General features: G+C 43.1%; 1 protein-coding gene across 9 annotated transcripts in view; it reads left to right on the top strand.

Moving 5' to 3' along the window:
- The first annotated feature begins 9,255 nt into the window (after positions 1–9,255).
- The window catches only part of BTBD2 (BTB domain containing 2), a 51,552-nt gene continuing 46,929 nt past the window's right edge, over positions 9,256–13,878 (top strand). For all 9 annotated transcript variants that reach the window (XR_014490857.1, XR_014490858.1, XR_014490859.1 and 6 more), the window contains exons 1-2: positions 9,256–10,092; positions 12,676–12,795. Coding sequence is in view for 2 of the 9 variants with exons in the window: in XM_083349722.1 (XP_083205848.1) it covers positions 9,287–10,092; positions 12,676–12,795 (926 nt within the window). In the remaining 7 variants the exon portion in view is untranslated. The remainder of the gene's footprint in view (positions 10,093–12,675; positions 12,796–13,878) is intronic.

Below are 13,878 nucleotides of genomic sequence, written 5' to 3'. Positions count from 1 at the left end.
ACTGCATTGCATTTAGGGAAGGATTATTAACTCTTAGTTTAAGGTGAGGACGAAGATGAAATCAACACGGGCGTACCAAAATATCCAGGGAGATTAAAACTTGGAACACCCAGTGTGTAATCTCATTTAATCAGAAATAGTACCGGAGAGATATCAGAATGCTGTACCTGGTCCCCAAGGTAATGGTAAGGATACAGGAGCAATAGGATACATGGGCTGCCCTTGAAGATTGTGCATCATCTAAATCTGCTCAAGGAAGTACACGGTGCAATTCAAGGTTCTGTTGATCCACCTTTAAAAAAAAATCCTGCTTGCTTTGTACTGAATTATCTTCCAAGTCTCCTGCTTTAAAACAAATCTCTGCATCTACTGAGATAAGGGGGTGAAAGCATTTTGAGGGACATATGCAGGGACTCCATGACTGATAGCTCCCCTTCTGTGGAAGTGATCCAGTACATCAGGATCACTTCTGGCCTGCAGCCCTTGATTGAACGTTATCTTGAGCACTTACTGTCCCTTGTTTATTTTTATATATAATAATAAAGTTGAAAGGGACCTTGGAGGTCATCTAGTCCAACCCCCTGCTCAGGCAGGAAACCCTATACCATTACAGACACATGGCTGTCCAGTCTCTTCTTAAAAACTTCCAGTGCTGGAGCATTCACCGCTTCTGGAGGCAGGTTGTTCCACTGGTTAGTTGTTCTAACTGTCAGGAAGTTTCTCCTTAATTCTAGGTTGCTTCTCTCCTTGATTAGTTTCCATCTGTTGCTTCTTGTCCTGCCTTCAAGCACTTTGGAGAATAGCTTGACTCCCTCTTCTTTCTGGCAACCTCTGAGATATTAGAATACTGCTATCATGTCACCCCTAGTCTTTCTTTTCATTAGACCACTAGACACACCCAGTTCCAACAGCCGTTCCTTATATGTTTTAGCCAGTCTGTAATCAAGTGGTATAACACCTTAATCATAAATAATTGAGCTACACCTTTTTTATTTATTACCAAGTTTTCAAACTTTTTCAGGTAGTGGAACCTGTTAGTTAAAATCTTGAAACCTCTATTGTGAAACAAAGCTCTAATAAAAAGATTAGCTTTTTTTTTACGTACCACAAAAGTTTTAAGATTCAAGGACCACGGTAGAAAAAATTCTAGTGTTTCTATATGCATTTTATTCTCCAGTAAGATTAGAGATAGATGATAGACAGGAGACATAGAGAGACAGACATAGATGTCAAGACAAAAGTAAGCTAAATTCATTATATGATGGTTAAGCAACAATACACAGTTAATATATACTCTTTGCTTCCCTGCTCTGCATTCAGTACAATATTTCAATTTTCACTGTGGAACTGGTCATTATAATAGAAAACCTAAAGAGGCACATTAGATTTTTAAAGAAAATCTAACATTTTTGTTATAAACCAAGTCAAAGTAAAAAGGCAGAGGTTTTTTTCTTTCAATTTGGCTATGCTGACTTGTCCTTTATACAAATATTTTGGGCTATGAGCATCTGTACCTCTAATATTAGAGATCAAATTGCCAAGATACGTTGGATCATGGAGAAAGCTAGGGAGTTCCAGAAAAACATCTACTTCTGCTTCATTGACTATCCTAAAGCCTTTCATTGTGTGGATCATAACAAACTGTGGCAAGTTCTTAAAGAGATGGGCGTACCAGACCATCTCATTTGTTATCAGGAAAAGCAAGGTATCAGGTGTTTTGGTGAGTCTACATCTTTCAAAACAGTAACAAACTAATGACTACAGCATGGAACTTTCCTGAGTCATGGTAGTTTGTCAAAGTATCTGTTGAAAATAATCCATACTCTCATTTAAATTCCTAGAAGAAAATTCTAAGGGTTCTGTCATATGTTTGAGACTGAAAGAACTTCTGAGAGTAGCTATGTTTCCAAGGTTGGATTCATATAGTATTATGACATAACTTGGTTTGCTTGGCTTAGATTTAGTGTATTATTTGAAGGTTGGGTTGCAAAATATGGTTTAGCACAATGTGCAGTCCAGGTTGGTAAGTTATCCTCTGGCAAATCAAACTTTGAAGTAATAAAAATGAAAAGGCATCAGCTCTACTACATCACAACTCACAATATTTGTCTTTAGTGTGGCACACCCAGAACAATGATAAAGAATTGCAAAATGTTTGCTTATTTTGAGAACATAGGCCTTTTGTATTTGTATTCAACTTAGACACCAATGAGGCAAGTAACTATTCTGATTTATCTTTGTTTTCCATTACGGGAAAACTTTTACACTGTCTTTTTTACACTAATGCTGTTCAGGTAAGAACTTTTTTTTAATAAAAATTTGTAATTCTCTCTCCCCCTCTCTTCCCTTCTTCCCCAGATCGAGATGGCCCCAGCTTTGCTGGCCTTCCAAAGGAAGTTAAACCCCCCACCCCCACCCCCAACTTTTCCCATAGTCTGGAAGTTAAGTCATGGCAACTAGACTTTTCTTTTTGGTTTTGATTGTTTCATTGCTTAGCCGAGTAGCTTCTTCAATCTGACCAAGTTGGTTAGGAGGCCCCATATATCAATATATTGTCTTTCCCATAGACATTGGGGGGAAGGGTGTTGTTAGTGGAGGCCAACACTGGTAAATTTTTGACTGAAGACTGAAACACTCCACAGTTCTGGTGTGTTTTGTTATTGCTGGTATTTGTGCATTTTTATAGCAGAGCCCAGAAGAGTGGCCGTACAGAGTTCTAAATTAAATGTAAATAAATTTATTTTTCACATTTCTGTACCATCCAGAGATGGGCAGTGAACAATAAAATGTCAAAATATAAAGCAGTATATACAAACATTTTTTAAAAAATTAAGAAGAGCTAAGAGATTAAAATTAGGGTTTTTCAGGGGACTAACCAGTCCCTTGGCTACGTGCTATCCTGGGCTCCCCAAATGATGCGCTGCAGAGCCACGTCTTACCTCTTTTTCAGAAGGCCAGGAGAGTAGGGATCTGTCTCACCTCCAGGGGAAGATTATTCCATGTAAATACATACATATAATGTTCTACTTCTACAGATGTGGGCAAGGCTGTGTGAGGTTTCTTCAGGCAGACAGACCAAACTCTGAAGCTTTATAACTTTGCTGCAGAATTTTATAACTGGAAGTCAGTGAGTCTAAATCTGCATTGTACCCTGGTCTGTAGCTACCTCTAGTGTTCAATTGGTACATTTTACATCATGGCTGCCAGAAATTCTAATGTAGAAGCACATTTTTCATTTCTTGCCTGCAACGTGCACAGCTACAGAATTTGGTGGGGCTGATGTTATGTTCCTCCCAAACACTGAAATATTTCTTCCATGGGCTGTTGTGTGACCAGATTTTTGTCTCTGCAAGATAGAATCAATATAACTTTAAAATATTTTTTTTACTTCAAGATAAAATCAATATAACAAGAGCCAGTAATGGCGAAGGTGCTAGCCTAGAAACCAGGAGACTCGGAGTTCTACTCCCACCTTAGACATGAAAGCCAGCTGGGTTACTTTGGGCCAGTCACTATCTCTCAGTCCAGAGTTTCCTTCTGCAGTTTTGGTACGTTTATAAATTAGGAAGTGGCATCCCATTCCTCACAACAATTCTATTAGCAGGTAATAAAGATGTTTAAAAGACCCAATTATGACTTTTTCATTATACAGACACCTTCAGGTGACAGTATTCCAGCTGAGCTATTCAAAATCTTAAAAGACGATGCAGTAAAAGTGCTACACTCAATTTGTCAGCAAATTTGGAAAACTCAACAGTGGCCACAGGATTGGAAAAGATCAGTTTACATTCCAATTCTAAAGAAACGCAGTGCCAAAGAATGTTCAAACTATCACACCATTGCACTCATTTCACATACTAGTAAAGTTATGCTTAAAATCCTACAAGCTAGACTCCAGCAGTACGTGGATCGAGAACTACCAGAAGTACAGGCAGAATTTCGAAGAGGCAGAGGAACTAGAGATCAAATTGCCAACATATGCTGGATCATGGAGAAAGCTAGGGAGTTCCAGAAAAACATCTACTTCTGCTTCATTGACTATGCTAAAGCATTTGATTGTGTGGATCACAACAAACTGTGGCAAGTTCTTAAAGAGATGGGCGTACCAGACCATCTTATTTGTCTCTTGAGAAACCTATATGCAGGTCAAGAAGCAACAGTGAGAACTGGACACAGAACCACCGATTGGTTCAAAATTGGGAAAGGAGTCCAGCAAGTCTGTATACTGTCACCCTGCCTGTTTAACTTATATGCAGAGCACAACATGAGAAAGGCAGGGCTAGATGAAACAAAAGTTGGAATTAATATTGCCGAAAGAAATATCAACAACCTAAGATATGCAGATGATACCACTCTAATGGCAGAAAGTGAAGAGGAACTAAAGAGCCTCTTGTTACAAGTGAAGAAGGAGAGTGCAAAAGTTGGGTTGAAAGTTAACATTAAGAAAACCAATATCATGGCATCCGGCCCTCTCAATTCCTGGCAAATAGATGGGGAAGAAATGGAGGTAGTGACAGATTTTATTTTCCTGGGCTCCAAGATCACCGCAGACGGGGACTGCAGCCAAGAAATTAAAAGACGCTTGCTCCTGGGGAGGAAAGCCATGGCAAATCTAGACAGCGCACTAAAAAGCAGAGACATCACCCTGTCAACAAAAGTGCGTATAGTCAAGGCTATGGTCTTCCCAGTTGCAATGTATGGCAGTGAAAGTTGGACCATAAGAAAGGCCGAGCGCCAAAGAATTGAGGCCTTTGAACTATGGTGGAGAAGACTCCTGCGAGTCCCTTGGACTGCAAGGCGATCAAACCGGTCAGCCCTAGAGGAGATCAACCGTGACTGCTCTTTAGAAGGCCAGATCCTGAAGTTGAAACTCTTAATACTTTGGCCACCTAATGAGAAAGAAGGACTCACTGGAGAAGAGCCTAATGCTGGGAAAGGTTGAGGGCAAGAGAAGAAAGGGACGACAGCGAATGAGGTGGCTGGATGGAGTCACTGAAGCAGTAGGTGTGAGCCTAAATGGACTCAAGAAGATGGTAGAGGACAGGAAGCCCTGGAGGAACGTTGTCCACAGGGTCGCGATGGGTCGGACATGACTTCGCAACTAACAACAACAACTCGATTAGCAGTAAAGTACAAGGAGGTTCCGCAGCCTTAAAGGTGCCTTAAAGGTGCTGAATCAAACTTCCTCTGGTGCATTGCCTTCTTAAATATTGGAACAATCTTCAGGAGTCCCTAAGCAGTTGTGCTTTCTCAGTTAAGACCAGGTCCACCTGATCAGCTGGATCCAGAATCAGATACACCTAGCAGACAACTTTGTCTCCCAAAAAGTAGAGAAGGGAACTAGGGGATTAGCCATATTGGATCTAATCCTCACTAACAGAGATGAAATGATAGAAGGTGTTGAAGCCACAGGAACCTTGGGAGGAAGTGATCATGCAATATTGGAATTCAACATTAGGGAAGCACAAGCAATAGAACACAGCCAAACTAGAGTCTTGGACTTTAAAAGAGCTAATTTCAATAAACTTAGAGAGAATTTGGGAAGGATTCCATGGATGAGAATCCTCAAGGGGAAAACAAGCCAAGAAACTTGGGAAATTTTGAAAAGTGAGATAATAAAAGCCCAGTCTAGAACAATACCAACAAAGAAGAAAAATAACAGCTCTCAAAAGAAACCAGCATGGCTGCACAAAGAACTCTCTGATAAATTGAAAGATAAAAAGGACAAGTATAAAAAGTGGAAAGAGGGGCACATAACTAAGTCAGAATATCAGCAAATAGCCCGTGCCTGCAAAGATGAAGTGAGGAAAGCTAAGGCTCAAAATGAACTAAGGCTTGTGACCAGTCAAAAATAACAAAAAAAGCTTCTTTCAACAGGGAGAAAGCAGAACTATTTAATCGTTTTTTGCATCTGTCTTTACATAAAGGGAAAAAACAGTCTAACCTATCAAAAACAGTACCATAAAAAACAGATTAGAAACACAAGTTAAGATATGCAAGGAAATGGTAAGTGTGCACCTGTCCAGCCTAGAGTTCAAATCACCAGGACCAGATGGATTATACCCCAAGGTTCTCAAGGAAATGGCAGATGTGATCTCAGAACCACTGAACTATATTTTTCAAAGATCCTGGAGCACTGGGGAACTACCAGAGGACTGGAAAAGAGCTGATGTAGATCACAACCTACTATTTGGTAAGATAGAAAAATGTGGGTTAGACAGCATCACCACCAGATGGATTCGTAGCTGGCTGAGCGGCCGTACTAAGCGTGTGGTCCTCAATGGAACTGCATCTACATGGAGGGAAGTGTGTAGTGGGGTGCCCCAGGGCTCTGTTCTGGGCCCAGTGCTCTTCAACATCTTCATCAATGATTTGGATGAGGGTAGATGGGGAATTGAGGCCTTTGAACTCTGGTGCTGGAGAAGACTCCTGCGAGTCCCTTGGACTGCAAGGCGATCAAACCGGTCAGTCCTAGAGGAGATCAACCCTGACTGCTCTTTAGAAGGCCAGATCCTGAAGCTAAAACTCAAATATTTTGGCCACCCAATGAGAAGGAAGGACTCACTGGAGAAGAGCCTAATGCTGGGAAAGATTGAGGGCAAGAGAAGAAGGGGACGACAGAGAATGAGGTGGCTGGATGGAGTTACTGAAGCAGTAGGCGTGAGCTTAAATGGACTCCAGAAGATGGTAGAGGACAGGAAAGCCTGGAGGAACGTTGTCCATAGGGTCGTGATGGGTCGGACACCACTTCGCAACTAACAACAACAACAAGATGGGGAACATCAAATTTGCAGATGACACCAAGCTAGCAGGAGAAGACAGGCTTAAGATCAGGAGGATCTGGACAGACTTGAACAATGGGCGCTATCTAACAAAATGAAATTCAGTGGTAAAAAAGATAAGGTTCTACATTTAGGCAAGAAAAACCAAATGCACAGGTATAGTATAGGACGGTGTATGAAGGAAATGCGTGCATCTCCCATCGCCCAGTACGCTCACACAGAGAGAGCCTCCTCAGGGTGCCGTCGGCTAGACAATGTCGGCTGGTGACCCCCCAGGGAGAGGGCCTTCTCTGTGGGAGCGCCAGCCCTATGGAACCAACTTCCCCTTGAGCTCCGGATGGCCCTGGATCTCCGGTCCTTTCGCTGCGGCCTCAAAACACTTCTTTTCCATCAGGCTGACCTGGACTGACAGGGATTTTAAAATGTTTTTTAATTTTTAACTTTAATTTTAACTTATTCTATTGGGGCTATTAATTTAATTTCTTTTTTAACTTTTGTATCATTGTATTTTATTGTTGTTAGCCGCCCTGAGTCCTTTGGGAGATAGGGCGGCATATAAGTCCCAATAATAAATAAATAAATAAATAAATAAAATAAAATAAAATGTGTCTGATGGTGCTGCCATGGCTGGAGAAAATGGTTATTGACTTAACACTGGGCCCTATATAACAAAATGAAATTCAATGGAGAGAAAAGTAAGGTTCTACATTTAGCCAAGAAAAACCAAATGCACAGATACAGAATAAGTGTATATTAATAGTAACTCAACAGTAGTAACTGCAAGAGGAGTCCTAATGGGCAATCACTTAAATATGAGCCAACAGTGCATTGCAGCTGCCAAAAAACCCTACACAATCCTAGGCTGCATTAACAGGGATAGAATCAAGATCACCTGAGGCATTAGTACCACTTTATAATGCCCTGGTAAGACCACACTTGAAATATTGCATCCAGTTTTGGTCCCCAGGATATAAAAAAGATATTGAGACTCTAGAAAGAGTGCAGAGAAGAGCAACGAATATGAAGAACATATGAAGAACAGTGCAGGAATTGGGTATATCTACTTTAATAAAAAGCAGGACTAGGGATGACATGATAGCAGTGTTCCAATATCTGTCACAAAGAAGGGGTGTGTGTGTCAACTTATTCTCCAAAGCATCTGAAGTCAGAACAAGAAGCAACAGATGGAAACTAATGAAGGAGAGAACCAATTTAAAATAAAGGAGAAATTTCCTGATAGTCAGAACAATAAGTAGAACAACTTGCCTCCAGAAGTTGTGGGTGCTCCAACATGGGAGGTTCTTAAGAAGGGTCTGGACAATCATTTGTCTGAAATGTTATAGGGTTTCCTGCTTGAGCAAAGGGTTGGACTAAAAGACCTCCAAGGTCCCTTCCAACTCTGTTGCTCTGTTATTTTCTATAGCAGTACATTTTCTTTTTGTTGTATATATGGTTTTCATAGTTGTGCATTATTAGTAAAGGAAGTATGGGCATAAGTGTTTTCTTTTTAATTTTGTTTGGCTTGGGCGATCAGCTTCTGTTTACCTTTAGTTCTTTGTATTGCTGGCTTCCATCTGTCTGCTACATTGCATCTCCCTCTGTATGGAGATCTGGTTTTATGAATGGAAATTTATGAAGGGAGACAAAGTTTTCTAGGCTAAAAACTGGGAATAAGCCATTCAGGGAGAAACAGAGATTTTTTTTTCATTCTTATGGAGGATTTCTTATTCTTTGGGGATTATTTCTAATGAGTGATTTTCTTTTATTCTTCAGGGGAACATGTCCACAGTAACAACAGTTACAAATCTACTTTAGCATTTAACTTGAATTTAATCTGTTCTTATTCCATGATATCCATCACCTGAGAATTATTATAGGCTGCCTTATAAATACTTGAATAGGTGATGAAATAGCCATTCCTATACAAAAAATAATAATAATCTGGATTTATCCCTGAATGAGGTACTGTACGATTATTTTTAAAAGAAAAAACCCGTTTTGTTACTTAAAACATTTTAACTGCTTTTCTAAATCTGTCAGCAACACTTTTTCCCTTTGCCTGCTTCAAACGACTATCCCCGAAAACAGTAACATGTGTTTGTGTGTACAAACACACACAAAAAAACCCTTTATTTGATGGAGAGAAGCCAACCTTAAAAACAAAAATTAGAATAGTTTGTCGTGACAAGACTCTTATCTCAAACACACACACACACACCCTTTTTTTTAAAAAAAAAACTTTTTAAAATCTCTACTTCCAGAGGATCAGGACCTCTGCATACAACTCCACACCACCCGTTCTTCGCAGACACAAACCCAACCGCGTTTTCAAAGCCTTTTTTTCTTTCCTGAAGCGCCTCAATGTCACAATAAATCCCTTCTTCTAAAAAAAAAACCAAAACCAAAACCCAGAGGCCACTTGCACTCATCGCAGCCCAACCGAAGGGAAAAAGACGCGTTTCTCTCTCCTTCGCTTCCTCCTCGTAATTAATAGCGGGTCAGGCATGGCAGCCCCTCCTCCTCACCCACCACCGCCGCCCTGCCCGCTCGGGCTTCTTCGCCTCATGGGCCGCGGGCGCTGCTGCTGCCGCCGCCCGCCTTCCCCAGCCGCCCCGCCGCCGCCTCCTCCTTCTCCTCCTCCACCGCCGCGCTCGGGCCTCCTCCTGGCCGCCGCCCTCGTCGTCCTCTCCGGCGGCCGCCCCCTCCTCCTGCTGCAGGCGGCCCCTCCCCAGCAGCCGCCTCCGCGCAAAATGGCGGCCGGAGCCGGGCCCGTCGGAAGCGGCGGGGGCTGCGGCAGCCTCTCCTCCAACGCCTCGGCCCCGTCGCCTCCCCAGGCCGGCAACGGGCCGCCCCCGCCGCCCTCGCCGCTCCCCGCTTCGCCTGCGGCCGCGCCGCCACCCTCCTGCTGCTCCAACAGCGGCGACGGGCCTCTGCTGCTGCTCTCGCCGCCTCAGGCAGCGCTGCCGTCCCCGCCTCTCGCCGTTGCTTCGCCTCAGGCCTCCTCCTCCTCCTCCTCCTCCGGGCCTACGCACAACCACGGAGCGGGAGGAAGAAGCAGCAACCCGTTGCCGGTGGCGGCTAGCGGGGCTGCAGCAGCAGCAACGGCGGCGGCTGCTTCGCCCTCGGGCTCAGCCTTCTCTTCGCCTTCGCCGCTCCTGCCCGGGCCGCGGGAGCCGGCCTACAACTGGCAGGCGACGAAGCCGACGGTGCAGGAGCGCTTCGCCTTCCTGTTCAACAACGAGGTGCTCAGCGACGTCCACTTCTTGGTGGGCAAAGGCCGCGCCGGCGCCCAGCGCATCCCCGCCCACAGGTCGGAGAAGGGGGCTTTGGGCGGAGGGGGGGGCTCTGTTCCTGATGAAGGGGGGCTTTGGGGGGGGCTTTGGCCGAAGAGAAACGGGGGAGTCGGGTCTCTTTCCTTGGGGAGGGTGCTTGGGAATTGGGAAGGGAGGAGGAATGGGGTGGGGAGCCCTCCCCATCTCAAGGAGGAGAGAGATAAAGATGGAGGACCTGTCCTTGGAGGGTAGCTATCAGTAGGGCTGTATGCAGTACGTGGGGAAGGGAGAGCTCCGTAGAGGCCCTGCAGGTATTTGGGGAATGTCAGTCTTTGGAGGTGAAATTTAGACCATTCCTAGAATGCAAAGGGGCCATTGAGATCATGGAGTCCACCCTCCTGCTCAGTGGAAAAAAAATAAAAATAAAAATGGCAAGTTAAAGCATTTGCTCCTGCATGAGGCTTCCAGCAAAAGCCAGTTTCCCCCCTCTTGTCCTCCAACGAACCCTTATGCTGGAGGAAGGAACAGGGTGGCAGATTTGGGGTGAAGAGTAAGGGGCTTGGAGAGACTGGAATGAATGAGGTAGGATGGTTGGGGTTGAAGAGGGGTGTGGCGCTGGGGTGGGGAAAGACGGGGGGGGGGGGGGAAACCAGAAGGCATTAGCTAGAGTTTATTGTGGACAAATAGCTTTGAAAAGGCTATTTCCTGTTTTGTAGCGTGTTGGTGGGACTAGGTTGAGGGCTTGTGCAGAGTAGGTTGCAAGAGTTCAGAAGTCAGGCAAAGCACAGTTAAATTTGGCCTGACTTTCACAAATAAAAGTCTGCATTCTCAAATGCAGAGTTCAGATACACTGTGAGGTTGCTGATTTTTCTGTGCAATATCACAACTGAACTGAAGAGGCTATGGACCATTTTTTGCTTAATGCACCCATGGGCAAGACTTAAAATAATATGTTAGCTAGAAGGGATGGTTCAGTTGGAAATTCAAGGGAGGACTTGGTCCACAACAATTACAAGGGACTAGGGTCAGGGCTTTTTCTCTCATAGAACGCTCAGAACGGAGTTCTGGCACCTTTTTTGGGTGGAACCTTGTAGGGTAGGCAAGGCAGGTTGTATAACATGTGTGAGTTCCGGCACCTTTTTATTTTACAAAAAAAAGCACTGACTAGGGCTATATCTGGCCTGTTCATTTGCAGCCAGTGATCAAGCACTAGGATAGTTGGTGCCAGTCTGTGCTGGGTTTGTTTGAGGTTGATTCACTGCAGGTGGTGGGGGTGGAGTTGTGGTTTGATTGTGTTTGTATAGAACTATTCAATAAAATGTACCGGATTTGAAATTAGGAAATGATTTATTAACACCTGGTATCTCTGTGAAATCAATTTCAATAAGTTTGCAGCATCACACATTTCCTCAACATGTATGCACATTAACGGGTTGCTACAACACTGAAATCATATCTGTTTGCTGCTACTAAATAGAGCCTTTGTACTACTTAAGAATGGAATTCAAAATCCTGACCAGGAGTGCAGTGCATCTCATGACACTTTTGCACAACAGAGCTGATGCTTGCTAAGAGTAAGGGGAGCAATTGTAAAATGAAAGGTTTATTTTTAAAACTTTTTTTATGCCTGTTAAGATATCAAACAGAAGATTTTTCTTGAAGCTAAATTGCACAGAGATTTACAGAATAAAAGGCTAATACTTACATGACAATGTAATATTGTTCCAGAATATGAAAAGTTTTAAAACTAGTGCTGTTGGCTTGGGCTAGAAAGATACTCATTCTTGCATCATGAGGCCAAATGTGTTTGTCTCTCATACTTCATCCTTGATTTTTTCCTATAGCAAAACAGCTAAAACAGTTTTCCTATAGCAAAACAGTTAAAAGGCACTGAATTTGGTGTTAAGGACTAGCAAGACTAAAACTTAACACAGCTGTAAAACATTTATTGACAGAAGTTAAAAAGTCTTTGAACTGACCCCTTCCCCCTCCTTTTAACAATCTCCTTATCTGGAGTCAGAGAGACCTGTATCCACTTATAAAATACAATATTTCCTTAAAGGCAATAGATCATTGACAGGCAGGAAACAGAATTTAACACCTCTGCCTAGCCAGGAAGATCTCTGCTGATACAAAGACGGTAACAAACAGAGTATTTCTCCTCTAACTATAAAGGCTAAAAAATCTATATAAATCTTGATGATGTGCCAGTCCATTGTCAGCTGTCCCAGAAACAACAAGCTTTGTACTGTTTCTGGCCAAATAAAATAGAGAAATTTCTTCCCATACAGTTGCTTTTTGCGTCATCTTTCCTCAGAGAAAGGAGCCCAGGAAGATTCTCACAACACACACACACACACACACACACACACACACACACACACACAGAAACACACACACACAGAAACACACAGACATATAACTTCTAGCCACCTTATTTAGAAATTGTGTAATGTAACCACAATTGTTAAAAGTATCCCCTTTTATTTCAGCCTGTATGACGTACGTCTGGAATTCTGGGGGATGAAATGTGGTATTAGGGATTAAAAATAGACGAAAGATTTGAGAACGGAATCCAGTCAAGTGAGGCGGCTTTTCTTGTTTGTGTTTTCATATGTCAGGTTTGTGCTGGCTGTGGGCAGCGCCGTCTTCGATGCAATGTTCAATGGCGGGATGGCTACAACCTCCACGGAGATAGAGTTACCCGATGTAGAGCCCGCTGCGTTCTTAGCTTTGCTGAAGTAAGCCTGCTTTTTACGCAAGTAAAATGATTTCCACCCCACCCCACTCCCAACCTGTCTGCAGTAGGATTGATGCAGTGCAACCCTGGGATCATTTTTATTTTAAATACATATTTAAAAGGGCTGTAGCTCAGGGGTCCCCAACCCTTGATCTGTGGACTGGCACCGGTCCGTGGCATGCCAGCAACTGGGCCGTGAAAACAAAAGAAGCCCAATCAGTGGGATGCAGGCTGCACGCAAAAACACCCCCCCCCTCCGGTCCACGGAAAAACAACTCTCCACGGAATTGGTCCCTGGTGCCCAAAAGGTTGAGGGCCCCTGCTCTTTTAACTTATAGTTTTTTTAGGAAGACATGCTGTGCCCTAGAAGGCAATCCTATATTTTTAGAGCTTTTTAAACTGATTTCCTTCCTTCCTGCCTCCCTCCTCCCCCTCTCCCCCCCCAGCCCCTGTATTTATGCTTCTCTTTCTGATTTTTCATACACCCCTTTTTTTAGCCAGGATCAGAGTAATTTCTTTTTCTTGCATGCTTTTAAAATGCATGTCTGAGAAGCAGTGTATTTAAAGATTGCCCCTTCTGCTTCTTCTTTTTTTCTACTCCTACTTCCAGGCCTGAGATCATGTTTTTTATCCTCAAAATTTGGCAGTCGAACATCTGTTTCTCTTTGTCAAGCTGGGGCTCTTGTAAGTGTAGTTTCCATTCATGTATAGTTTATAAGCCCTTAGGAGATAGCAGTAAAGATATGGGAAGGAAAGCTGGTGAGTCACAATCCCAAAACTGTACTATTATGATCAGCCTGGCATTGCAATTTAATTAACTACTATAGATATAGCTGGATCTGATCATCCCATGTGTCTTGTCAGAAAGGCAGACAATATAATTGATATTGAATTAAGTATTCAAACCCCCAAAGACTCTACATAAATATAGACATTTTATAACAAATGCAGGTTTGCCAGACTAATGTTTGGAGAGATGGATTAGACTATCCCCATTGCAAAAGTCACTGACTGACTTGGTTTTAAAATCTGCAAATCAAAGTCAGAAGTGTAGTAAATAAAAATATGTACCCCATATGCCAGT

Source organism: Vipera ursinii (assembly GCF_947247035.1).
Source record: "Vipera ursinii genome assembly, chromosome: 1".
Classification (NCBI taxonomy): Eukaryota; Metazoa; Chordata; class Lepidosauria; order Squamata; family Viperidae; genus Vipera; species Vipera ursinii.
The sequence above is the reverse complement of the archived record's forward strand: the minus strand, read 5'-3'. Positions and strand labels throughout refer to the sequence as shown.